The sequence below is a fragment of the Bos mutus genome, chromosome X (assembly GCF_027580195.1).
Source record: "Bos mutus isolate GX-2022 chromosome X, NWIPB_WYAK_1.1, whole genome shotgun sequence".
In the NCBI taxonomy this organism is placed as follows: domain Eukaryota; kingdom Metazoa; phylum Chordata; class Mammalia; order Artiodactyla; family Bovidae; genus Bos; species Bos mutus.
Genome location: NC_091646.1, coordinates 58,669,356 through 58,695,166, shown reverse-complemented (window position 1 = coordinate 58,695,166; position 25,811 = coordinate 58,669,356). Strand labels below are relative to the sequence as shown.

At 35.7% G+C, this 25,811-nt stretch overlaps 1 protein-coding gene across 2 annotated transcripts in view; it reads left to right on the top strand.

The window, feature by feature from the left end:
* Positions 1–25,811, top strand: part of LOC106701126 (uncharacterized) — a 466,625-nt gene that overhangs the window by 389,014 nt on the left and 51,800 nt on the right. For both annotated transcript variants that reach the window (XM_070365414.1, XM_070365413.1), the window contains exons 12-13: positions 12,443–12,564; positions 12,989–14,481. In XM_070365414.1, the coding sequence (XP_070221515.1) occupies positions 12,443–12,564; positions 12,989–14,481 (1,615 nt within the window). The remainder of the gene's footprint in view (positions 1–12,442; positions 12,565–12,988; positions 14,482–25,811) is intronic.

The following is a 25,811-nucleotide window of genomic DNA, read 5'->3' as shown; positions in this document are numbered from 1 at the left end:
GTGACTATAGTTTGATATCAGGAAGTGTGATGCTTCCACCTATGTTCTTATTTCTTAAGATTGCTTTGGCTATTTGCAATCTTCTATGGTTCCATGCAAGCTTTAGTATTTTTTTCCTATTTCTGTAAAAAATACCACTTGAATTTTGATAGGGATTGCATTATATCAATAGATTGCATTGATTACTATCGAAATTTAATGATATTAATTCTTCCAATCCATGAGCAAGGAATAACATTTCATTTATTTATGTCTTCTTCACTTTCTTTCATCAACATCTTACAGTTTACAATGCACAGATCATTCACCTCTTTGGTTAAACTTATTCTAAATTATTTTATTCTTTCTAATGCTTTTATTTACAGTTTCATATTAGGATTGTTTTTTTATTTCTATTTCTAATAATTCATTTATATATATGTAGAAATGCACAGATTTTTGTATGGTAATTTTGTATTCCATAAGATTATTGGTATGGATTTGAGAGTTGGACTATAAAGAAAACTGAGCGCCAAAGAATCGATGTGGTAAAAGAATTGAAATGTGGTGTTGGAGAAGATTCTTGAGAGTCCCTTGGACTGCAAGGAAATCCAACCACTCAATCCTAAAGGAAATCAGTCCTGAATATTCATTGGAAGGACTGATGCTGAAACTCCAATACTTTGGCCACCTGATGCAAAGAACTGACTCATTTGAAAAGACCCTGATGCTGTGAAAGATTGAAAGTGGTAGGAGAAGGTGACGACAGAGGATGAAATGGTTGGATGGCATCACTGACTCAATGGACATGAGTTTTAGTAGGCTCCAGGAGTTGGTGATGGACAGGGAAGTCCATGTGTCTCAGATGAAGATATAAGATTTATATATATGTATAGTTTTACTGGAGTGAGGGTGATCATAGGATTTTTATTCTTCAATTTGTTAAAGTAGTGTATCACATTGCTTGATTTACAAATGTTGAGCTGTCTTTGTGACTCTGAAATTAATGTAATTTGATCATGATATATGATCATTTTTATATATTTTTCAATTCAGTTTGCTATATATATATAATATTCCACTATGTATATATGTATATATTATCAGATAAATAATATATGATTATATACATATATAATTATATACATGTATATACATGTTATGAATGTATATATTAATTATGTTGTTCTTTAGTCAGTAAGTTGTGTCTGACTCTTGCAACCCCATGAACTGTCACCTGCCAAGCTCCTCTGCCCATCAGATTTCCCAGACAAGAATGCTGGAATGGGTTGCCATTTCCTTCTTCAGGGGATCTTCCTAACACAGAGTCAAACCTGCACTGACCCATCAAGGAAGCCCACATATTAATTATGTATATATGTATATATTTACATATATGTAATTATATATGTATATAATCTCACAACTTTTTTGATTCATCTGTTACTTCTATATCTTGGCTATTTTAAATGTTGCTGCTATGAACACTGGGGTACATGTGTCTTTTTGAATTACTGTCTTTGTTTCCATTGATGTAAACTCAGAAACAGAATTGCCAGATCATATGATAGTTCTGCAGTTTCCCAGGTGGCATCCGTGGTAAAGAGCCCATCTGCCAATGCAGGTGACATAAGAGACTTGGGTTCAATCCCTGAGTTGGGAAGATCCCCTGGAGGAGAACATGGCAACCCATTGCAGTATTCTTGCCTGGAGAACCCCATGGGCCAAGGATCCTGGCAGGCTGTAGTCCATAGGGTCACAAAGAGTCAGAAACAACTGAAGCGACTTAGTACATGATAGTTCTGTTTTAGTTTTGGAATAGACTCCATTCTATTTTCCATTGTGACTGCACCAATTTACATTCTCACCAACAGTTTACTACTGTTTGAGTTTGTTCTCATCCTAACCATCTCGATTTTATTTTTGTATATGGTGTGGAAAATGTTCTAATTTCATTCTTTTGCACATAGCTGTCCACTATTCCCAGCAACACTTATTGAAAAGACTATCTTTTCCCATTGTATAACCTTCCTTCCTTTGTCATATTATTTGACCATAAGTTCATGGGTTTATTTCAAGGTGGTCTATTCTGTTCCATTGATCTGTGTGTAGATTTTTGTGTCAGTATGATATTATTTTGATTACTGTAGCTTTGTATTATAATCTGAAGTCAGACAGCATGATATCCCCCCAAATTTGTTCCTTTTTCTCAAGATTCCTTTGAATATTTGGGATCATTTGTGATCTATACAAATTTTAGGAACTCTTTGTTCTAGTTCTGTGGGAAAAAAATGTCGTGGGTTTTTGGTAGAGATAGCATTATTTGTGTAGATTACTTTGTGTACCATGGCCATTTTAACAACATTAATTCTTCTAATCCATGAATATATGATATCTTTCCATTTGCATGTATCATATTCAATTTCTTTCACAAATATTTTATAGCTTTCAGAGTATATGTCTTTCAATTCCTTGATTAAATTTATTCCTAGTTTATTTTTTATCATTTTTGATGCAGTTGTAAAAGGTATTATTTTCTTGTATTATCTTTCTGATAGTTCATTATTAGTGATAGAAAAGCAACAAATTTTGTATATTAATCATGTATCCTATAGCATTACTGGATTCATTTATTAGTTTCAATAGGGTTTTGGTGGAGATTTTAAAGTTTTCTGTATATAGTATCATGTTATCTGAAAATAATGACAGTTTTACTTATTCCTTTCCAATTTGGAATGTATTTTATTGCTTTTTCTTATCTGACTGCTGTAGCTGAGATTTCCAATAATATGTTAAATGAAAATACCAGCATCCTTATCTTTTACCTGATTTTATAGGAAGTGATGAAATCTTTTCACCATTGAGTATGATATTAGATGTAGGTGTTTCATAAATGGCCTTTTAGGCTGAGACATTAATGAGTGTTTTTATCATATTACCAATAACAACATCAATGAGAGTTTTTATTATATATCAGAGTTGAATTTTGTCAAAAGCTTTTTTGACATCTATTGAGGTGATCATAGGATTTTTATTCTTCAATTTGTTAAAGTAGTGTATCACATTGCTTGATTTACAAATGTTTAGCTGTCCTTGTGACTCTGAAATTAATGCAACTTGATTATATAATAATTTTTATATATTTTTGGATTCAGTTTGTTAATATTTTTAAGGTTCTTTCATTTGTATTCATCAAAGACATTGACCTGTAGTTTTCTTTCTTTCTTTTTTTTTTTCCTAGTGTCTTTTTCTTATTTTGATAGCAAGGTAACGGTGACTTCATAAGGTGAATTTCGGCGTGTTTCCACTGCTTCAATTTTTTGGAATGGCTTGAAGAAAGATATTAGTGTTTCCTTTTATGTTTGGTAGAGTTCCTCTCTGAAGCTGCTCAGTCCTTAACTTTTTTCTGATGGAATTATATATTATGAATCCAGTATGACTACTAGTGAACAGTCTGCTCTAATTGCCTGTTTCTTCTTGACTCTGTCTTGTCAGGTTGTATAATTCTAGAAATTTGTCCATTTCTTCTAGTTTGTCCAATGTGTTGGCATATAACCATTCATAGTACTCTCTTATGAGTTTTTATACCTCTGTGGTATTAGTATTTGATTATTCTTATGTATTTCTTATTTGGATTATTTTACTGCTCTCTCTTCTTCATGAGACTAGCTAAGGGTTTGGCACTTTTGTTATTTTCCAAAAAGATCGAATGGTTTCATTGTTCTTTGGTTCTATTATTTTTCTATTTTATTATTTCCTCTCTGATCTTTACTGTTTTCTTCTTTCTGCTAACTTTTTTTTTTTCTAATTCCTTTAGGTGGTATGTTAAGCTGTTTGAGATTTTTCTTCTTTCCTAACGTAGGCCTATATCACTAGAACTTCTTTTCTTGCATCACATAGATTTTGGAAAGTTATTTTTCCTTTTTCATTTGTCTCGAGGTATATTGTGAAATGATCTTTGATTTCATCATTAACAAACTGATATTTTAGTAGCATGTTTAGTCTCCATGTTTTGTTTTTTCCAGTTTCCTTCCTGTGATTGATTTCGAATTTCATACCATTGTAGTTGGAAAATCTAAACTTGATATAACGTCTGTCCTCTTGACCTTGTTGAGATTTCTTTTGTTACTAAACATGTCATCTATCCTGATGAACATTTTGTGTACACTTGAAAAGAGTTTATATTCTGCTATTTTGAGATGGAATATCCTGTAGATAATAAATATCTGATCCAACTGGTCGAATTTATCATTTAAGGCTCAGTTCAGCTCAATAGCTCAATCATGTCTGACTCTTTGCCAGCCCATGGACTGCAGCATGCCAGGCCTCCCTGTCCATCACCAACTCCAGGAGTTTACTCAAACTCACATCCATTGAGTCAGTGATGGCATCCAACCATCTCATCCTCTGTCATCCCCTTCTCCTAACACCTTCAAACTTTCCCAGCATCAGGGACTTTTCTAGTGAGTCAGTTCTTTGCATAAGGTTGCCAAAGTATTGGAGTTTCAGCTTCAGCCTCAGTCCGTTCACTGAATATTCAGAACTGATTTCCTTTAGGATGGACTGGTTGGATCTCCTTGCAGTCCAAGGGACTCTCAAGAGCCTTCTCCAACACCACAGTTAAAAAACATCAATTCTTTGGCACTCAGCTTTCTTTATAGTCCAGATCTCACATCCATACATGACTACTGGAAAAACGGTAGCTTTGACTATACGGACTTTGTTGGCAAAGTAATGTCTCTGCTTTGTAATATGCTATCTAGGTTGGTCATAACTTTTCTTCCAAGGAGCAAGTGTCTTTCAATTTCATGGCTGCAGTAACCATCTGCAGTGATTTTGGAGCTCCCAAAAATAAACTCTTTCACTGTTTCCATTGCTTCCCCATCTATTTTCCATGAAGTGATGGGACCAGATGCCATGACTTTAGTTTCCTGAATGTTGAGTTTTACCCCAAATTTTTCACTCTATCTCAGTTTCATCAAGAGGAACTTTAGTTCTTCTACAGTTTCTGCCATAAGGATGGTGTTATCTGCATAACTGAGTTTATTAATATTTCCTCCCAGCAATCCTGATTCCAGCTTGTGCTTCATCTAGCCCAGCATTTCTCATTATGTACTCTACGTATAAGTTAAATAAGCAATATGACAATATACAGCCTTGATGTACTCCTTTCCCAATTTGGAACCAGTCTGTTGTTCCATGTCCAGTTCTAACTGTTGCTTCCTGACCTGCATACAGATTTGTCAAGAGGCAGATCAAGTGGTCTGGTATTCCCATCTCTTTCAGAATTTTCCACAGTTTATTGTGATCCACAGAGTCAAAGGTTTTGCATAGTCAATAAATCAGAAGTAGATGTTTATCTGAAACTCTCTTGCATTTTTTTGATGATCCAACGGATGTTTGCAAGTTGTTCTCTGGTTCCTCTGCGTTTTCTAAATCTAGCATGAACCTCTGTAAGTTCATGGGTCACGTACTGTTGAGCCCTGGCTTGAAGAATTTTGAGCATTATTTTGATAGTGTGTGAGATGAGTGCAATTGTGCTGTAGTTTGGACTTTCTTTGGCATTGCCTTTCTTCAGGATTGAAATGAAAACTGATCTTTTCCAGTCCTGTGGCCACTGCTGAGTTTTCCAAATTTGTTGGGATATTGAACGCAACACCTTCACAGCATCATTTTTCAGGATTTGAAATAGCTCAACTGGAATTCCATCACCTCCACTAGCTTTGTTCATAGTGATGCTTCCTAAGGCCCACTTGACTTCACATTCCAGGATGTCTGGTTCCAGGTGAGTGATCACACCATTGTGATTATCTGGATCATGATGAGCTTTTCTGTATAGTTCTTCTGTGTATTCTTGCCACCTCTTCTTAATATCTTCTGCTTCTGTTAAGTCCATACTATTTCTGTCCTTTATTGTGCCCATCTTTGCATGAAATGTTTCCTTGGGATTTCTACTTTTCTTGAAGAGATCTCTAGTCTTTCCCATTTTATTGTTTTCCTCTATTTCTTTGCATTGATCACTGAGGAAGGCTTTCTTATTTCTCCTTACTATTCTTTGAAACTCTGCATTCAGATGGGTATATCTTTCCTTTTCTCCTTTGCCTTTTGCTTCTCTTCTTTTCACAGCTGTTTGTAAGACCTCCTCAGACAATCATTTTGCTTTTTTGCATTTCTTTTTCTTGGGGATAGTCTTGATCCCTGCTTCCCGTAGTTACATGAACCTCTGTCCATAGTTCTTCATGCACTCTGTCTATCAGATTTAATCTCTTGAATCTATTTCTCACTTCCACTGTATAATCATAAGGGATTTGATTTAGGATATACCTGAATGATCTAGTGGTTTTCCCTACTTTCTTCAATTTCAGTCTGAATTTGGCAATAAGGATATCATGGCCTGAGCCACAGTCAGCTCCCCATCTTGTTTTTGCTGACTATATAGAGCTTCTCTATACAGAAGAAATAGAGTGGCCATCATAGTCAACAAAAGAGTCTGAAATGCAGTACTTGGATGCAATCTCAAAAATGATAGAATGATCTCTGCTCATTTACAGGGCAAACCATTCAATATCTCACTAATCCAAGTCTATGCCCCAACCAGTAATGTTGAAGAATCTGAAGTTGAATGGTTCTATGAAGACCTACAAGACCTAGAACTAACACCAATAAAAGATGTCCTTTTCTTTATAGGGGACTGGAATGCAAAATAGGAATTCAAGAAATACCTGGAGTAACTGGTAAATTTGGCCTTGCAGTACAGAATGAAGCAGGGCAAAGGCTAATAAAGTTTTGCCAAGAAAACGCACTGGTCATTTAAGACTATTATTTCCTTATTTTCTGTCAGGATAATCTGTCCATTGATATAAATGGGATGTTAAAGTTCCCTACTATTTTTGTATTACTGTCAATTTTCCCCTTTATATCTGCTAATATTTACTTTATATATTTAGGTTTTCTTATATTAGTTGCATATGTGTTAATGACTGTTACATTCTCTTCTTGTGTTAACCCTCTTATCATTATACCCTTCTTTCTGTAGATTTTGTTTTAAACTCTATTTTGTCTAATCAAGAGTTACTTATCCCTACTTTCTTATCACTTCCATTTTCTTAAAACATCTTTTTCCATACCCTCACTTTCAGTCTGTGTGTGACCTTAGCTCTGAAGTGAATCTCTTGGGAGCTGCATATTGGTTGATCTTTGTTTTTTATCCAGTCATTCATCCTATATATTTTGATTAGAACATTTAGTCTATTGACATGTAAAGTGATTATTGGTAGACATGTAATTTTTGTCATTTTGTTACTTGTGTTTTTGTTTGCTTTTGTAGTTCATCTCTGTTCTTTTTGTCTCCTTTTATTTTCTTCCCTTGTGTTCCTTTCTCTTTAGTTTTTCTGTATTTGATATGCAGTTACCATTGGGCTCATATATATTGACTTATTAGTATATCTATGACTTACCTGGTGGCTCAGTGGTAAAGAATCCACCTGCCTGTGCAGGAGCCATGGATTCAATCCCTAGTTGGGAAGATTCCCTGGAGAAGAAAATGGCAACCCACTTCAGTATTCTTGCCTGGGAAATCCCGTGGACAGAGGAGCCTGGTGGACTACAGTCCATGATGTCACAAACGAGTTGGGCATGACTTAGTGACTAAACAACAACAACATAACTGGATTTGCATGTTTTTAATTACTAGCCATTTAAGTTCAAGCACTCTAAAAGTTATACATTTTTATTTCACCCTACATGTTTTTGGTGTCATATTTTACATCTTCATATTTATTCCATCATTCTTCATTGATGAGCCCTTTTAGATTTTTGCTTATTCTATAAGTTTTTTTATCTCTCTTTCAAATATAAATGATAATCTTGCTAGGTAGATTATCCTGGGTTGCTTCTTTCAGCACTTTGAATGTATCATGCCATTGCTTTCTGTCCTCCAAAATTTCTTCAAAAAAAGCAGCTGATAACCATATGTGGATTACTTTGTATATGACTTTATTTTTCTCTAGATGCCTTCAAAATTATCTCTTAATCTGTAACTTTTGGCATTTTGGTTATGTTATGTCTTGGTATGGGTTCATTATGTTTGGGACTCTCTGTTTTTCCTGTATATAGATATATGTTTCCTCTTTCAGGTTTGGGAACTTTTCAGCTATAGTTTCACCAAATATATTTTTGATCCTTTTCTCTCTCTCTTCTCTTTCTGGAACCCATATAAAGCAAATGTTGGTACACTGAATGTTTTTTCAGAGTTCCTGTAAATGGTTCTCATTTTTTAATTTGTTTTTCTTATTGCTGTTCTAAAGGAGTGATTTCCATTTTTCTATATTCCAGATCTCATTCATTTCTCAGTGTCACCTAGTATGTTGTTAATTCATTCTTGTCTATTTTTTCCTTTCCGTTAATATACTCTTCAGTTCTGACTGGTTCCTTTATTATTTTCTAACTACTTGTTAAAATTCTGTGTGTATTTTTTTTCCATAATTCTGTTAGCATTCTTACTGCTAATACTTTTATTTTGCTTAAAAGTGTAGGCTCTTGGACTCAATCAGAAAGTCCTTGGAATTCATCTAGTACAGAGAATGGCAAACTTTTTCTGTAAAAGACTAAACCTTAAATATCTGTTGCTTACCAGGTCAAATACACAATGTTCTCAACTGTTGAAAAAATTATTCTCACTGATGAGATAATGGATGTTACATTTTACCTTTTTATATAAAATGTGAAAAATTTCTGTTGCTCTTAGGCCATACAAAAACATGGTGAGCTAGATTTGACCCATGGGAATAGTTTGTTAGTCCCCCATCTTGCTCGTGTCATCTTAAACTGGGCTAGACTTAGAGTGCCTGTTGAAAATACTTGGATATTATAACTTATTTCCTTGACTTTAAATTGTAATTGGGAAATCTTAGTAGTGATGCTTTCCCAAAGTAAGCCTCTAGTGAAATGTACAATGTACAATGATGGAGCTACTTTTTAAACAGACCATTGAAGAGTCAAACTCCATTGAAGAGTCAGATTCCTTTAAAAAATAAAGGGGTTCCTTGCCATGCTCTCTCCCTATTCCCTTTAAACTCCTTGCTGCTGCTGCTGCTGCTAAGTCACTTCAGTCATGTCCGACTCTGTGTGATCCCATAGACGGCAGCCCACCAGGCTCCCCAGTCCCTGAGATTCTCCAGGCAAGAATACTGGAGTGGGTTGCCATTTCCTTCTCCAAAGCATGAAAGTGAAAAGTAAAGTGAAGTCGCTCAGTCGTGTCCGACTCTTAGCGACCCCATGGACTGCAGCCCACCAGGCTCCTCCGTCCATGGGATTTTCCAGGCAAGAGTACTGGAGTGGGTTGCCATTGCCTTCTCCATTTAAACTCCTTACTTAAGTCCTAAAATACTTAATACTGTGCATATCACAGATTATGATTTTTTCATGTAATTTTATTAAATATTAACCATGATGGGTTTTACTTTTTTGTTTGTTTTTGTTTTTGTTTTAATTTTATTTTATTTTTAAACTTTACATAATTGTATTAGTTTTGCCAAATATCAAAATGAATCCACCACAGGTATACACGTGTTCCCCATCCTGAACCCTCCTCCCAGTTTTTACTTTTTTTAAAAAACCTGATTTTGGAGGGGAAAAGCTATATATGGAGTATAATATAGGTCATTTTAGGTGTTTTATGCCAGGTTTTTCCTTAACATAGTACAATGTTCTTTTGGAAAGTGTAGAAGCATGATGTATATATTTCCTCAGGAGACTAGGTATACTAATAAATCATATACATGACAAGATGTTAGTTATCAACCTATGAAGGCAGATATTATTTGTTTAAATTTAGATAATGTCTAATTGAATAAAATTTGCTGTACTTTCCCTAACCCTTTTTGTCTTGACTTTCAAAATAATGAAAACTAGTGACAGAACAATCATAATTGAAATCCATTACTGTGATTTGAGAATAGGAGTCAAAGTAGTTCTGAGTATTTGCACTTATAGATCAGTGTTTAGAAGCACATGAAAATTGTTTGCTATATACCTCACCTAAGATGTGGAAGTTTCAAAATTTCTCATACTTTTGCTTTATAAATAAAATCACCCATCTTTTTAATATCTGTTAATAATTTACATTATTTGTCTTTATCTTTTATTTTGAATTAGTGTTTTCTCTTAAATACTATCTAATTTGAGTCTCACAATTACTGACTGGAACAGGAGATTACAAAAATGTTACTATAATTAATTCTATAGTATTTTAAAACTTGAGTATTTTTTATTATATTGTATTTAAATAACACGTTGTTTAAATCCATTATTTTTTACTTAAGTTTTGTTGGAAGATGGAATATATCTCTTTACATAGATAAAATTATTTTTTGATCATTTTTCAACTCTTCTTTTTTTCTTTTCTTGGACTACTTCTTCACCTAAGTCTCATTTATTATGTATGTTCTACTTTGAGGTTAACAATAATATATTAACAACAATTTTGATGTCTTATGAAGGACCTTTTCATTGTTTTGTTTTCTTCTTCTAGAATTCTTTTTTTAATTAATTAATTTTAATTGGAGGATAGTTACTTCATGATATTGTGATGATTTTTGCCATATATCACCATGAATCAGCTGCAGGAATACATATGAACCCCCCATCCTGAACCCCCCACTTCTCTCCCCACCTTATCCCTCTGGATTATCCCAGGGTACCAGCTTTGGGTGCCCTGCTTCATGCATCGAACTTGCACTTTTCTTCTATTTTACATATGGTAATGTATATATTTCAATGCTATTCTCTCAAGGAACAGATCCCCACTCATACTGGCTTGAACAAAAAATGGGCCAAAGAACTAAACAGACAGTTCTCCAAAGAAGACATACAGATGGCTAACAAACACATGAAAGGATGCTCAAAATCACTCATTATCAGAGAAATGCAAATCAAAACCACAATGAGGTACCATCTCACGCTGGTCAGAATGGCTGCTATCAAAAAATCCACAAACAATAAATGCTGGAGCGGGCACTGTTGGGGAGAATGCAAACTAGTACAGCCACTATGGAGAACAGTGTGGAGATTCCTTAAAAAACTGGAAATAGAACTGCCATACGACCTAGCAATCCCACTGCTGGGCATACAGAAACCAGATTTGAAAGAGACACGTGTCCCCCAATGTTCATCGACATATTGTTTACAATAGCCAGGACATGGAAGCAACCTAGATGTCCATCGGCAGATGAATGGATAAGAAAGCTTTGGTACATATACACAATGGAATATTACTCAGCTATTGAAAAGAATGCATTTGAATCAGTTCTAATGAGGTGGATAAAACTGGAGCCTATTATACAGAGTGAAATAAGTCAGAAAGAATAACATCAATATAGTATATTAACGCATATATATGGAATTTAGAAAGATGGTAATGATGACCCTATATGCGAGACAGCAAAAGAGACACAGAGACAAAGAACAGACTTTTGGACTCTGTGGGAGAAGGTGAGGGTGAGATGATTTGAGACAATATCATTGAAACATGTATAATACCATATGTGAAATAGATCACCAGTCTAAGTTTGATGCATGAAATAGGGCACTCAAAGCTGATGTACTGGGACAACCCAGAGGGATGGGATGGGGAGGGAGGTGGGTGGGGAATTTGGGATGGAGGACACATGTACACCTCCATCATAATCAATCAGAATATGACTGATTCATGTCAATGTATGGCCAAAACCACCACAATATTGTAAAGTAATTAGCCTCCAATTAAAATAAATCAATTAATTTTTTAAAAAGGAAAAATGGTAAAAAACATTAAGTCAAGGATCTTGATTACCTTAGAGAGCTCAAGGGAAGAAAGTAAAATTAATACTTAGTAGGAACTGGAATTAAGAGCTCAGGTAGAAAATATATCCATCTGTTTCTCTAGAGGCATATGATCCTTTGTTTCTACTTCCTTAATGTATTGATATTTTATTATTTACACTCTCTACACTTTTTTTTTTTTTTTTACTTCTCTAGGGATATGCCAGACATTACTTCTTCATACTGCCCCTGATTGCCTGTCCTTATTTCAAGCAACCAGAAGGAAAAAAAAAAAAAAGAACTATTCTGAATTCTAACTATAACTCTGCAGGAAAAAAAATCTTATTGCCCCAATTTGTGTCAAACGCCAATTACTCCAAGGCAACATAGCGCCAATGAGGCATTTGGGGATGGACATTAGTTTATGGAAAAGTAGAGGCTAAGAAGATATCTCACAATGTATCTAGCATATTTCCTTTTATACGTAAATGCTATTTCTGAAGTTTTATTTTGAAAAATGTTTTCATTATACCTTTCCCTTAAACATAAGTGCAGATAATGAAGTGACACTGTTCCCACAATCAAAATACCTAAATGTGCTATGTTTCACATTAAATGTAACTAAGAAATTGTAACTTTGTTTATGATTTATTTTGCTTTGCAGCCAATAACTGCAACTAATTCACCCATTGAACGTATATTTCACCTTCAAGATGTGCCCCTTCCAAATGAAACAGTATCTAATAGATTTGGATATTTTTCTCTAGAAAGCCTCTGCACCCAAAGGTAAGTTTCACTGATAATCAAGTCTATATACATGTAATCTTAACTTGGAGTAGAATATAGAATTAGTAATTCTTCTACCATATTTTAGCATAATATTCAGTTTTCAAAATAATGATGCACTGACTGGATAAGGACAAGAGAATAGTATATTGCAAGGAAGTATCATATTCAGGTGAGTACTTTCAGGTACACTGGAAAACAGTTAATATGAAGGTAAATGCAAGTGAATGTAAAATCTACCTACACTGATTTTCTTCTGATTTGTTCACAAGAAGCATAATGATGCCACACGCTTTCTAAAACCTGATAAGAATATGTACTTTATAATATTCTCCTACAGAAGACTTTTCAACAGAGAAATAATGTATTTTCCAACATATTTGATGAATATTTTTTAAGTATTCATATTTGTCTTTTCTTTAAGTAATGAAGGAGCAGTTGTCATGCCACATGATGAAGGAACCACATCTGAAACAGAAGTTTCTGATACAAAAGTTTCTGACAATTCAACCAGTTATTTTGACTATAAAAATCTCCAAGACCTAACGATAATTGAAAGTGATGCCCCTCTGCTGACTTCTGGCTCTGAAAGCTGTGTGATTGATTCTGACTCTGACAGAGGCATTGGTATGGACTCTGACTTAGAACAGCACTCAAAAGACTCTGACTCAGTAACATGGGGAATGGACTCAGATTCAGAAAATTGTCCCATGGACCCAGACTCTCAGAAACACCTGCTAGAAGCAGAAAAATTCCACATAGCATCAAACCTAGAGCAACACCTAATTGGAGTTGAACAATGCCAGCTGGAATTTGGCCCTCTGAAACGCTGTATGAACCCAGATTCAGAAAAAAGCTTGGCAGACTCTGATTCTGAAAAATATGTGATGGCTTCTTACAATGAAAGACCCAGGATAGACTCAGACTCAAAAAAATACCCCATAGCTTCTGCATCTGTGAAACACGTGCTGAAGGCAGAAAAATGCCAGATGGCCTCAGATTCTATAAAATGCTTCATGGAGTCTGAAAAAAGATTAATGGAGACTGAACAACACTGGCTAATCTCTGCGTCTGAGAGATATGTGGTGGACTCATACATTGAAAGGGATGCAGTAGACTCAGGCTCTGCATCTGGGATATATCTGATGGAGGAAGGAAAACACCAGGAGAAGATTAGATCTGAGAGACATATAATGCACTCTAACTTTGAACCATGTAGGATGGATTCAGACTCAACAAGATATGAGCTAACCTCAGCCTCTGTGAAATGCCTCATGAATGCTAACACATTCCAGTTGAGCACTGAAACTGAGAGGTACTATGTAGATTCTTGGTCTGTAAGACACACAATGGACTTGGATTCTGAAAGCCTGGATATGAGCTCTGATTCAGTGAATCCCATAATGAAGGCTGAAGATTGCCAAAGAGCCTCTGAATTGGAAAGATTCTGGATGGACCTCAGGTATGAATATGAAAGATACCTGCCTGGCTCTGAAAGACAACAGTTGAACTTTGACTGTGGTAGATGCTGGGACAGCTCTATAAAATACCAACACAGATCTTCAAGACTTCAGGGTAGTTCTGGAAGATGTCAAGATGACCTTCAAAAGCATTGGGATAAGTTTGTAAAACATCAAATAGATTCTGATTCTGAAAAACATAGAACAGATTTTGAAAATGAAAGATATCAAAATGAATTTGAAAATGGAAGACATATACACATAATGGAGGTGGAACAGTCTCTATTGCACTCTGAACATGAGAGACTTCAAATGAATGAAAAAAGGGAGGAATACTTCATAAAGTCTGACAGTGAAAAAGAGCACAAGATTGTATCTGACAATGAAAGACACGATCTTGACTCAGAAGATGAAGCACGACGGCTTGGTGCTCGCAAAAAAGCTAACCGTCCTCAGGGTAAGCTTAAATATGTCTGGCTTTTGAAACCAGCTTGTTTTCAACTTTAATTAGTAACATGATGACACTTACGAAATGGCAGTTGCTTTAACAGATTTGGGCCTGAGATTATTTCATCAGAAATTCAGAGAAAAGGCATCTTAATCCTAGATTTTCAATTCACTTTGGAAAATTAGGCAAATCATCTGTCTTTAGTTATCAGTTTTATCATGATATATTAAAAGAAGGAAATTAAATAATTATTAATAAAAATGATTATTCTAGCCTAGGAAACAGCTTGTTGAATTTAGTTACCATGAATCTAGAATGAGTAAATAAGGATTATTCATAAACTTTTTCCAATTATTAGTTGCTGTGTAAAGGAAAGCCTATCTATATAAATATTCAATGTATGATGCTTCTCTTAAAGTTATTATTAAAGCTTCATAAATTTTAATAGTTGGCATTTACCTTGTTAGTCATATTTAGCACACTAAATCATTATAATTCTCCATTTCCTAAGCCATTTTATTAAGGTATGCTTATTATGATAAAGAAACTGTTATCATCTCATAGATATTTTTCATCATAATAGTCACTTTCTATCGAGTGTGAAACCATGTGAAGTGAAAACAAAGAATTTGTCCCCAAACGTTTTTTGAGGGTATTTAAGTACTTTTATTTGAGAGAAAATATCATTGTGCTCAAATTACAAATCCAGTATTAGTGGCAGAAGAAATTCTTTACTTTCTTTTACTGATTTTTGCAGCATTTGCTTTATCCGTACACTTCTTCAGCCATGTTTGAGGGGTTTCCTACTGTATATTATTGTAGGGCTTCCCAGGTGGCTCAAGAGGTAAAGAATCTGCCTCCAATACAGGAAACACAGGAGACTTGAGTTGAATCCCTGGGTCAAGAAGATCCTGTGGAGGAGGGCATGGCAACCCATTCCACTATTCTTGCCTAAGAAATGCCATGAACAGAGAAGCCTGGCAGGCTACAGTCCATAGAGTCACAAAGAGTTGGACACGCCTGAAGTGACTGAGCATGCACACACACATTATCATTATATTTCCTCAGAAAAAAGGAAGGAAAACCAAGAGTTGATTCCACTTTAAAGGACTGTTCTAAGAAAATAAATTGGTGATAATTTTATACTGATGCCCATGGTTTGGATATAAAATTAATTTGATGCTTACACTGAAATGCTAGGAAAACAGAAAGCAGTATATGATGATTGACACTAGCTCCCAGCTCCTGTACGCCAGTCCAACATTCTCAAGAGAACATAAATAAGTTAAAGTTTCTCCTTCATGATGGAGAGAGATTCTGTTAGGAAGTGAATGATACCTGATCTTTGAGGACTTTTTTTTTTTTTTAATCTTATTTTATTTTATTTTTAAACTTTACATAATTGTATTAGTTTTGCCAAATATCAAAATTTATTTACTTGTCTGCAGTATAGCAATTGATTTTTAAAAATTTTTCTTTTGTGACAATAAAAAATGACTAAAAAATATTGCTTGTCATCAAAATTCCCAATAGTATAATTTTAATTTTATGTGATTGAATTTTTAGACCTCATTTATTGTGTTTTAATGGGATTTTATTTTTTAATTTATTTTTAATTGGAGGAAAATTGCTTCACAATATTGTGATGGTTTCTGCTACACAACAATACAAATAAGCCAAATTATATTTATATCACCTTCCTCTTTAGCCTCCATCCTCTCCCTCATCCCACCCCTCTAGATAACCACAGAGTGCATAGCTGGGCTCCCCGTGTTAAACAGCAAATTCTCACCAACTATCTATTTTACACATGGTAGTGTATATACGTCTATGCTACTTTCTCTATCCATACTACTCTTTCCTTCCCCACTGTGTCTACAGGTTTATTCTCTACATATGTGTCTCCATTCCTTCTCTGCAAATAGGTTAATCAATGTCCTTATTCTAGATTCCTTATATATGCATTAATATACCATATTTGGTTTTTCTCTTTCTGAATTATTTCACTCTGTATGACAAGCTCTAGGTTCATCCACCTCACTAGGACTGACTCAAATGTGTTATTTTTTATGGCTGAGTAATACTGCATTGAATATATATACCACAAATTCTTTATCCATTCATAGATCTATGAACATATGAGTTGCTTTCATGTCCTAGCTATGTAAATAGTGCTGCTATGAACATTGGGGTACATGGGCCTTTTTCAATTATGATTTTTCCAGCATATATGCCCTTTTCATCATATTCATGGAGTTCTCAAGGCAAGAATACTGAAGTGGTTTGCCATTCTTCTCCAGTAGACATCCAGTTTTTCAGGCCTGACTCTCAGGAACATGCCTTTCAGCTGCTCCATGTAACTGTACAACATGCCCAGTGCACTGGTTGTCCCACTGCTGGTCTTTGGCATCTGGTCCCATTGTGTGTGTGTGCTAAGTCGCTTCAGTTGTGGCTGACTCTGTACAACTCTTTGGACTTTAGCCTACCAGGCTCCTCTTTCTATGGGATTCTCCAGACAAGAATACTGGAGTGGATTGCAATGCCCTCCTCCAAGGGATCTTCCTGATCCATGGATGGAACCCATGTCTCACATCTCATGCATTGGCAGGCAGGTTCTTTACCACTACTTCCACATGGAAAGCCCATCCAGTCCCATCACTTCATGGCAAATAAATAGCGAAAAAGTAGAAACAGTAACAGATTTTAGTTTCTTGGAATTCAAAATCCCTGTGGAGAGTGACTGCAGCCACAAAAATAAAAGATGATGCTTGTTCCTCAGAAAAGCTATGACAAACCTAGACAGTGTATTAAAAAGCAGAGACATCACCTTGCCAAAAAAGATCTGTATAGTCAAAGCTATGTTTTTTCCAGTAGTCACGTATGAATGTGAGAGTTGTATCATAAAGAAGGCTGAGGGCTGAAGAATTAATGCTTTCAAACTGTGGTGCTGGAGAAGACTCTTGAGACTCCCCTGGACAGCAAGGAAATCAAATCTGTCAGTCCTAAAGGAAACCAACCCTGAATATTCATTGGAAGGACTGATGCTGAGGCTAAAGCTCCAGTACTTTGGCTACCTGATGCAAAGGGCTGACTCATTGGAAAAGACCTGATGCTGGTAACAGGAGAAGGTGGGGACAGAGGATAAGATGGTTGGATGACATCACTGACTCAATGGACATGAGACTGAGTAAACACAGGGAGATAGTGAAGGACAGAGGAGCTTGGCATGCTGCAGTTCATGGGTTCACAAAGAGTTGGACATGACTTAGTGACTGAACAACAACAGGCTATATGCCCATTCTTGGGATTGCTGGGTCATATGGTAGTTTTAATCCTAGCTTTTTAGGGAATCTCCATACTGTTCTCCATAGTGGCTGTATCAACTTATGTTCCCACCAACAGTGAAAGACTGTTCCCTTTTCTCCACATCCTCTCCAGCATTTATTGTTTGTAGATTTTGTTTGATGGTGGCCTTCTGACTGGTGTGACATAATCTCATTGCAGTTTTGATTTGCATTTCTCTAATAATTAGAGGTGTTGAGCATCTTTTCATGTGTCTATTTGTCATCTGTATTTTTTTTGGGGGGGAAATGTCTGTTTAGGTCTTTACTAATTTTTTTATTGGGCTATTTGTTTTTCTTGATATTGAGCCATATGAGCTGCTTATATATTTTTGAGAATAATCCTTTGTCAGTTTTATTGTTTACAATTATTTTCTCCCATTCTGAGGTTTGTCTTTTAATATTTTTTATTGTTTCCTTTTCTGTGAAAAAAGCTTTTAAATCTCATTTGTTTATTTTTGTTTTTATTTCCATTACTTTAGGAGGTAAGTCAAAGAGGATCTTGCTTTGATTTATGTCGGAATGTACTGCCTGTGACTTTCTCTAAGAGCTTTATAGTTTCTGGCCTTACATTTAAATCTTTAACCCATTTTGAGTTTATTTTTGTGTATGGTGTTAGGAAGTGTTCTAGTTTCATTCTTTTATGTGTAGCTGTCTAGTTTTCCCAGCAACACTTATTGTAAAGGAGGTATTTTCTCCATTGTATATTCTCAGCTCTTTAGTCAAAGATAAGGTGCCGACTATTGTGGGCTTATCTCTAGGCTTTCTATCTCATTCCATTGATCTATATTTCTGTTTGTTTTTTTTTTTTTTTTGCCAGTACCATACTGTCTTGATGACTGTAGCACTGTAGTATAGTCTAAGTCAGGAAGGTTGATTCCTCCAGCCCCGTTTTTCTTTCTCAAGGTTGCTTTGGCTATCCATGGTCTTTTGTGTTTTCATACAAATTGTGATATTTGTTGTTATAATTCTGTTAAAAATACCATTTGTAGTTTGCAATGGCACCCCACTCCAGTACTTTTGCCTAGAAAATCCCATGGACAGAGGAGCCTGGTAGGCTGCAGTCCATGGGGTCGCTAAGAGTCGGACACGACTGAGAGACTTCACTTTCACTTTTCACTTTCATGCATTGGAGAAGGAGATGGCAACCTACTCCAGTGTTCTTGCCTGGAGAATCCCAGGGACGGGAAGCCTGGTGGGCTGCCGTCTATGGGGTTGCACAGAGTTGGACACGACTGAAGCGACTTAGCAGCAGCAGCAGCAGCAAGGATTGCATTGAATCTGTAGATTTCTTTGGATAGTATAATCATGTTCACAATATTGATTCTTCCAATCCAAGAACATAGTATATTTCTCCATCTGTTTGTGTCATATTTAATTTCTTCCATCAGTGTCTTATAGTTGTCTGCATACAGGTCTTTTGTCCCTTCAGGTAGATTTATTCCTAGTATTTTAATTTTTGTTGCAATGGTGAATGGGATTGTTTGTTTAATTTCTTTTTCTGATTTTTCATTGTTACTGTCTAGGAATGCAAGGGAATTCTGTGTATTAATTTTATATCCTGCCACTTTACTACATTCATTGATTAGCTCTAGTGATTTTGTGGTGCCATCTTTAAGGTTTTTTCCTCTAGTATCATATCATCTGCAAACAGGGCTTCCCAGTTGCCTCAGTGGTAAAGAATTCACATGCCAGTGTAGGAAATGCAGGAGACATGGGTTCAATCCTTGAGTCAGGCAGATCTCCCATAGTAGGAAATTGGAACCCACTTCAGTATTGCTGCCTGAAAAATTCCATGGACAGAGAAGCCTGGCAGGCTATCATGTGTGAGATCACAAAGAGTCTAAGAGGACTGAGCAACTGAGCATACACACATGCATCAGCAAACTTAGAGTTTTACTTCTTCTTTTCCAATATGGATTACTTTTATTTCTTTTTCTTCTCTGATTGCTGTGGCTAGGACTTCCAAAATTACATTGAATAATAGTGATGAGAGTGGGCACCCTTGTCTTGTTGCTGATATTAGGGGAAATAATTTCAGTTTTTCACTGTTGAGAATGATGTTTGCTGTGGGTTTATCATATATGGCCTTTATTATGTTGAGGTAGGTTCCTTCTCGGAGAAGGCAATGGCAACCCACTCCAGTACTCTTACTTGCAAAATCCCATGGACACAGGAGTCTGGTAGGCTACAGTCCATGGGGTCGCTAAGAATTGGACATGACTGAGCGACTTCACTTTCACTTTTCACTTTCATGCATTGGAGAAGGAAATGGCAGCCCACTCCAGTGTTCTTGCCTGGAAAATCCCAGGGACAGGGGAGCCTGTGGGCTGCCATCTCTGGGGTTGCACAGAGTTGGACACGACTGAAGCAACTTAGCAGCAGCAGAAGCAGTTTCCTTCTATGCCTACTTTATGGAGAGTTTTTTTTTTTTTTTTTAATCATAAATGGGTGTTGAATTTTGTCAAAAGCTTTCTCTGCGTATATTGAAATTATCATATGGTTTTTACTTTTCAATTTGTTAATATGGTGTACCACCACGTTTCATTTGTATATATTGAAGAATTCTTGCTTCCCTGTGGAAAAGTCCACTTGATCATGATGTATGATCCTTTAAATGTGTTCTTGGGTTCTATTTGCTATAATTTTGTTGAGGATTTTTGCATCTTTGTTCATTAGTGATATTGGTCTGTAATTTTCTCTTTTGTGGCACATTTGTCTGGTTTTGATATCAGGGTGATAGTGGCCAAGTATAATGAGTGTAGGAGTTTTCTTCCTTTGCCATTTTCTGGAAGACTAGGAGCAGGATAGGTATTAGCTGTTCTCTAAACATTTGGTAAAATTCACCTGTGAAGCCATCTGGCCCTGGGCTTTTGTTTGGAAGATTTTTGATTAAAGTTTCAATTTGTATTCTTGTGATTGGCCTGGTCGTATTTTCTACTTCTTCCTGGTCCAGTTTTGAAAGGTTATACTTTTCTAAAAATTTGTCCATTTCATCTAGGTTGTCCATATTATTGGCATATAGTTGCTGGTAGAAGTGTTTTTTTGTTTTTTTTTATGATTTTAGTATTTCTATGTTGTCTATTGTAACTTCTCCTTTTTCATTTCTAATTTTATTGATTTGAATCTTCTCCCTTTTTCCTTAATGAGTCTGGTTAATGGTATGTCAGTTTTGTTTATCTTCTTAAAGAATCAGCTTTTAGTTTTATTTTTTCTTTTGTGTTTGTTATTGTTTTTCATTTATTTCTGCTGTGATCTGTATGATTTCTTTCCTTCTACTAACATTTGTTTTGTGTGCTTCATTTTTCTGTGCTTTTTTGTGGGTTTTTTTGTGCTTCATTTTCTAGTTGCTTTAGATTTAAGATTAGATTGTTTATTTGGTGTTTATCTTGTTTCTTGAGATAAGCTTGTGTTGTGATAAATTTGCCTCAGCCCTGCTTTTACTGCACCCCTTAGGTTTTGGGTAATCAAGTTTTCATTGTCATTTGTTTCTAGGTATTTTTTAATTTCCTCTTTGATTTATTCAGTGATTGCTTGGTTATTCAGAAGCATATGGCTTAGTGTCTCTGTGCTTGTGGTTTTACAGTTTTTTTTTTTTTTCTGTAGTTGATATCTAATTTTATAATGTTGAGGTCAGAAAAGATGCTTGAGACGATTTCAGGTTTTTTAAAATTTACCAAGGCATCATTTGTGACCCAAAAGTGATCTATCCTAGAGAATGTTCCATGTGCACTTGAGAAAAAAAGTGAAATTTATTTTTTTTTTGAATAAAATGCCCTGTTGATATCAATTAGGTCCAACTGATCCAATCTGTCATTTAAAGCTTGTGTTTCCTTATTAATTTTCTATCTGGATGATCTGTCCATTGGTGTGAGTGGAGTTTTAAAGTTTCCAACTATTGTTATGTCACAGTCAATTTCCTCTTTAATAGTTGTTAGCATTTGCCTTATGTATTGAGGTGGTTTTATGTTGGGTGCATATATATTTAATTGAAACATGTAAAATATCATGTATGAAACGAGTGCTTGGGGCTAGTGCACTGGGACAACCCAGAGGGATGGTATGGGGAGGGAGGAAGGAGGAGGGTTCAAGAAGGGGAGCACATGTATACCTGTGATGGATTCATTTTGATATTTGGCAAAACTAATACAATTATGTAAAGTTTAAAAAATAAAATAAAAATTAAAAAAAAAAAAACTATTATATCTTCTTCTTGGATTGATCCCTTGATCATTACATAGTCTCCTTCCTTTCCTCTTGTAATGGTCTTTTACATTAAAGTCTATTTTATCTGATATGAGTATTGCTACTCACACTTTTTTGATTTTCATTTGCTTTGAATATCTTTTTCCATCCCCTAAATTTTAGTCTATATATGTCTTTTGATTTGAAGTGGGTCTGTTGTAGACAGCATATGTACTGTTTCTTTTTTTGTATCCATTTTGCCAGTTTGTGTCTTTTGGTTGAATCATTTAATCCATTTATGTTTAAGGTAGTTATTGATATGTATGATGCTGTTACCATTTATTTTGTTTTGGGTTTGTTTTCATAGGTCTTTTCTTTCTCTTGTGTTTCCTGTCTAGAGAAGTTCCTTTAGCATTTGTTGTAAGGCTAGATTGTTGGTGCTGAATTCTCTTAACTTTTGCATATCTGTTAAAACTTTTGATTTTTCCATCAAATGTGAAGGGGATCCTTGCTGTATAGAGTAATCTTGGTGTATGTTTGTTTGTTTGTTTGTTTTCTTTCATTAGTTTAAGTATATCCTGCCACTCCCTTCTGGCCTACAGAATTTCTGTTGAAAGGTCAGCTGTTAGCCTTATCGGGATCCCCTTACATGTTATTTGTTGCTTTTCCCTTGCTGCTTTTAATATTTGTTCTTTGTGTTTAATATTTGTTAGTTTGATTAATATGCATCTTGTCATGTTTCTCTTTGGGTTTATTCTCTATGGGAGTCTCTTGCCCCTGAACATTTTTAAGAAAGCTTCCCTCTGAAATTATAAAAATAAATTATATGTCTAAATAAACTCAAGTGAAGTTTTACCAACACTGTGATTTAAATAGTATATATTTAATGTAAGTTCAGTATTTCTAATTTTATTTTTTAAATTAATGTTTATTGTAGTATATTTGATTTAAAAATGTTGTTTTAGCTTCTACTGTACAGTGAAGTGAATCAGTGATACATACACATATAGCCACTCTTTTTTTATATTCTGTTCCCATGTAGGTCATTATAAAGAATTTAGTAGAGTTCTCTGTGCAATACAGTAGATTCTTCCAGTTCCAGTTCAGTCGCTCAGTCGTGTCCAACTCTTTGTGACCCCATGAATTGCAGTGTGCCAGGCCTCCCTGTCCATCACCAACTCCCGGAGTCCATCCAAACTTATGTCCATTGTGTCAGTGATGCCATCCAACCATCTTAGTCTCTGTTGTCCCCTTTTCCTCCTGCCCTCAATCTTTCCCAGCATCAGGGTCTTTTCAAATAAGTCAGCTCTCTGCATCAGATGGCCAAAGTATTGAAGTTTCAGCTGCAACATAAGTCCCTCCAATGAACACCCAGAACTGATCTCCTTTAGATGGACTGGTTAGATCTCCTTGCAGTCCAAGGGACTCTCAAGAGTCTTCAATTATTCTGTGCTCAGCTTTATTTATAGTCCAACTCTCATATCCATACATGACTACTAGAAAAACCATAACTTTGACTAAATTGACCTTTGTTGGCAAAATAACATCTCTGCTATTTAATATGCTGTCTAGGTTGGCCATAACTTTCCTTCCAGAAAGCAAGTGAGTCAAAATGTTAGTTGCTCAGTCGTGTCTGATTCTTTGTGATCGCATGGACTGTGGCCCAATAGGCTCCTCTGTCCATGGATTTCTCCAGACAAGAATACTGGATTGAGTAGCCATTTCCTTCTCCAGGATAATTTCCAGACCCAGGAATCAAATCTGGGTCTCCTGAATGGCAGGCAGTTTCTTTACCATCTGAGCCACCTGGGAAGCCACCAGAGGATTTTCTTAGTATTTATCTGTTTTATATATTGTACATATGTGTCACTCACAGTCTCCCGTTTATCTGTGCGCTCTTTTCCCCCTTGGTAACCATAAGTTTGTTTACTACATTTGTGGCTCTATTTCTGTTTTGTAAAGAGGTTGATTTTTATACTTATTTTAGATTTTAGATGTAAACCATGACATACGATATTTGTCTTCGTCTGTCTTACTTCATTCAGTATGACAATTTATAGGCCCATCCATGTCACAACAAATGACATTCCTTCATTCTTTTTTGTTTAATATAAATTTATTTATTTTAATTGGTGGCTAATTACTTTACAATATTGTATTGGTTTTGCTGTACGTTGACATGAATCCACCACAGGTGTACATGTGTTCCCCATCCTGAACCCCCCTCCCACCTCCCTCTCCATATCATTCCTATGGGTCATCCCAGTGCACCAACCCCGAGCATGCTGTATCATGCATCGAAACTGGACTGGCGATTCGTTTAACATATGATAATATACATGTTTCAATGCCATTCTCCCAAATCATCCCACCCTCGCCCTCTCCCACAGAGTCCAAAAGACTTCTATACATCAGTGTCTCTTTTGCTGTCTCGCATACAGGGTTATCGTTACCATCTTTCTACATTCCATATATATGCATTAGTATACTGTATTGGTGTTTTTCTTTCTGGCTTACTTCACTCTGTATAATAGGCTCCAGGTTCATCCAGCTCCTTAGAACTAATTCAAATGTATTCTTTTTAATGGGTGAGTAATACTCCATTGTGTATATGTACCACAGCTTTCTTATTCATTCATCTACTGATGGACATCTAGATTGTTTCCATGTCCTAGCTGTTATAAACAGTGTTGCAATGAACACTGGGGTACAGGTGTCTCTTTCAATTTAGTTTCCTCAGTGTGAATGCCCAGCAGTGGGATTGCTAGGTCATATGGCAGTTCTATTTCTTTTTAAGGAATCTCCACACTGTTCTCCATAGTGGCTGTACTAGTTTGAATTCCCACCAACAGTTTAAGAGGGTTCCTTTTTCTCCACACCCTCTCCAGCATTTATTGCTTATAGACTTTTGGATCACAGTCATTCTGTCTGGCGTGAAATGGTACCTCATTGTGGTTTTGATTTGCATTTCTCTGATCATGAATGATGTTGAGCATCTTTTCACGTGTTTGTTAGCCATCTGTATGTCTTCTTTGGACAAATGTCTCTTTAGTTATTTGGCCCATTTTTTGATTGGGTTGTTTAATTTTCTGGAATTGAGCTGCAAGAGTTGCTTGTATATTTTTTAGATTAATTCTTTGTCAGTTGCTTCATTTGCTATTATTTTCTCCCATTCTGAAGGCTGTCTTCAGAGTGAAAAGGCTGTCTTTCAAAGGGAAAACTTTGCTTATAGTTTCCTTTGTTGTGCAGAAGCTTTTAATTTTAATAAGGTCCCATTTGTTTATTTTTGCTTTTATTTCCAATACTCTGGGAGGTGGGTCATAGAGGATCTTGCTGTGATTTATGTAGGAGAGTGTTTTGCCTGTGTTCTTCTATAGGAGTTTTATAGTTTCTGGTCTTACATTTAGATCTTTAATCCATTTTGAGTTTATTTTGGTGTATGGCATTAAAAAGTGTTCTAGGTTCATTCTTATACAAGTGGTCAACCAGTTTTCCCAGCACCACTTGTTAAAGAAATTGTCTTTTCTCTATTGTATATTCTTGCCTCCTTTGTCAAAGATAAGGTGTCTATACGTGCATGGATTTGTCTATGGGCTTTCTATTTTGTTCCATTGATCGATATTTCGGTCTTTGCACCAGTACCATACTGTCTTGATGACTGTGACTTTGTAGTAGAGCCTGAAGTCAGGCAGGTTGATTCCTCCAGTTCCATTCTTCTTTCTCAAGATTGCTTTGGCTAGTTAAGGTTTTTTGTATTTCCATACAAATAATGAAATTATTTGTTCTAGCTCTGTGAAAAATACCATTGGTAGC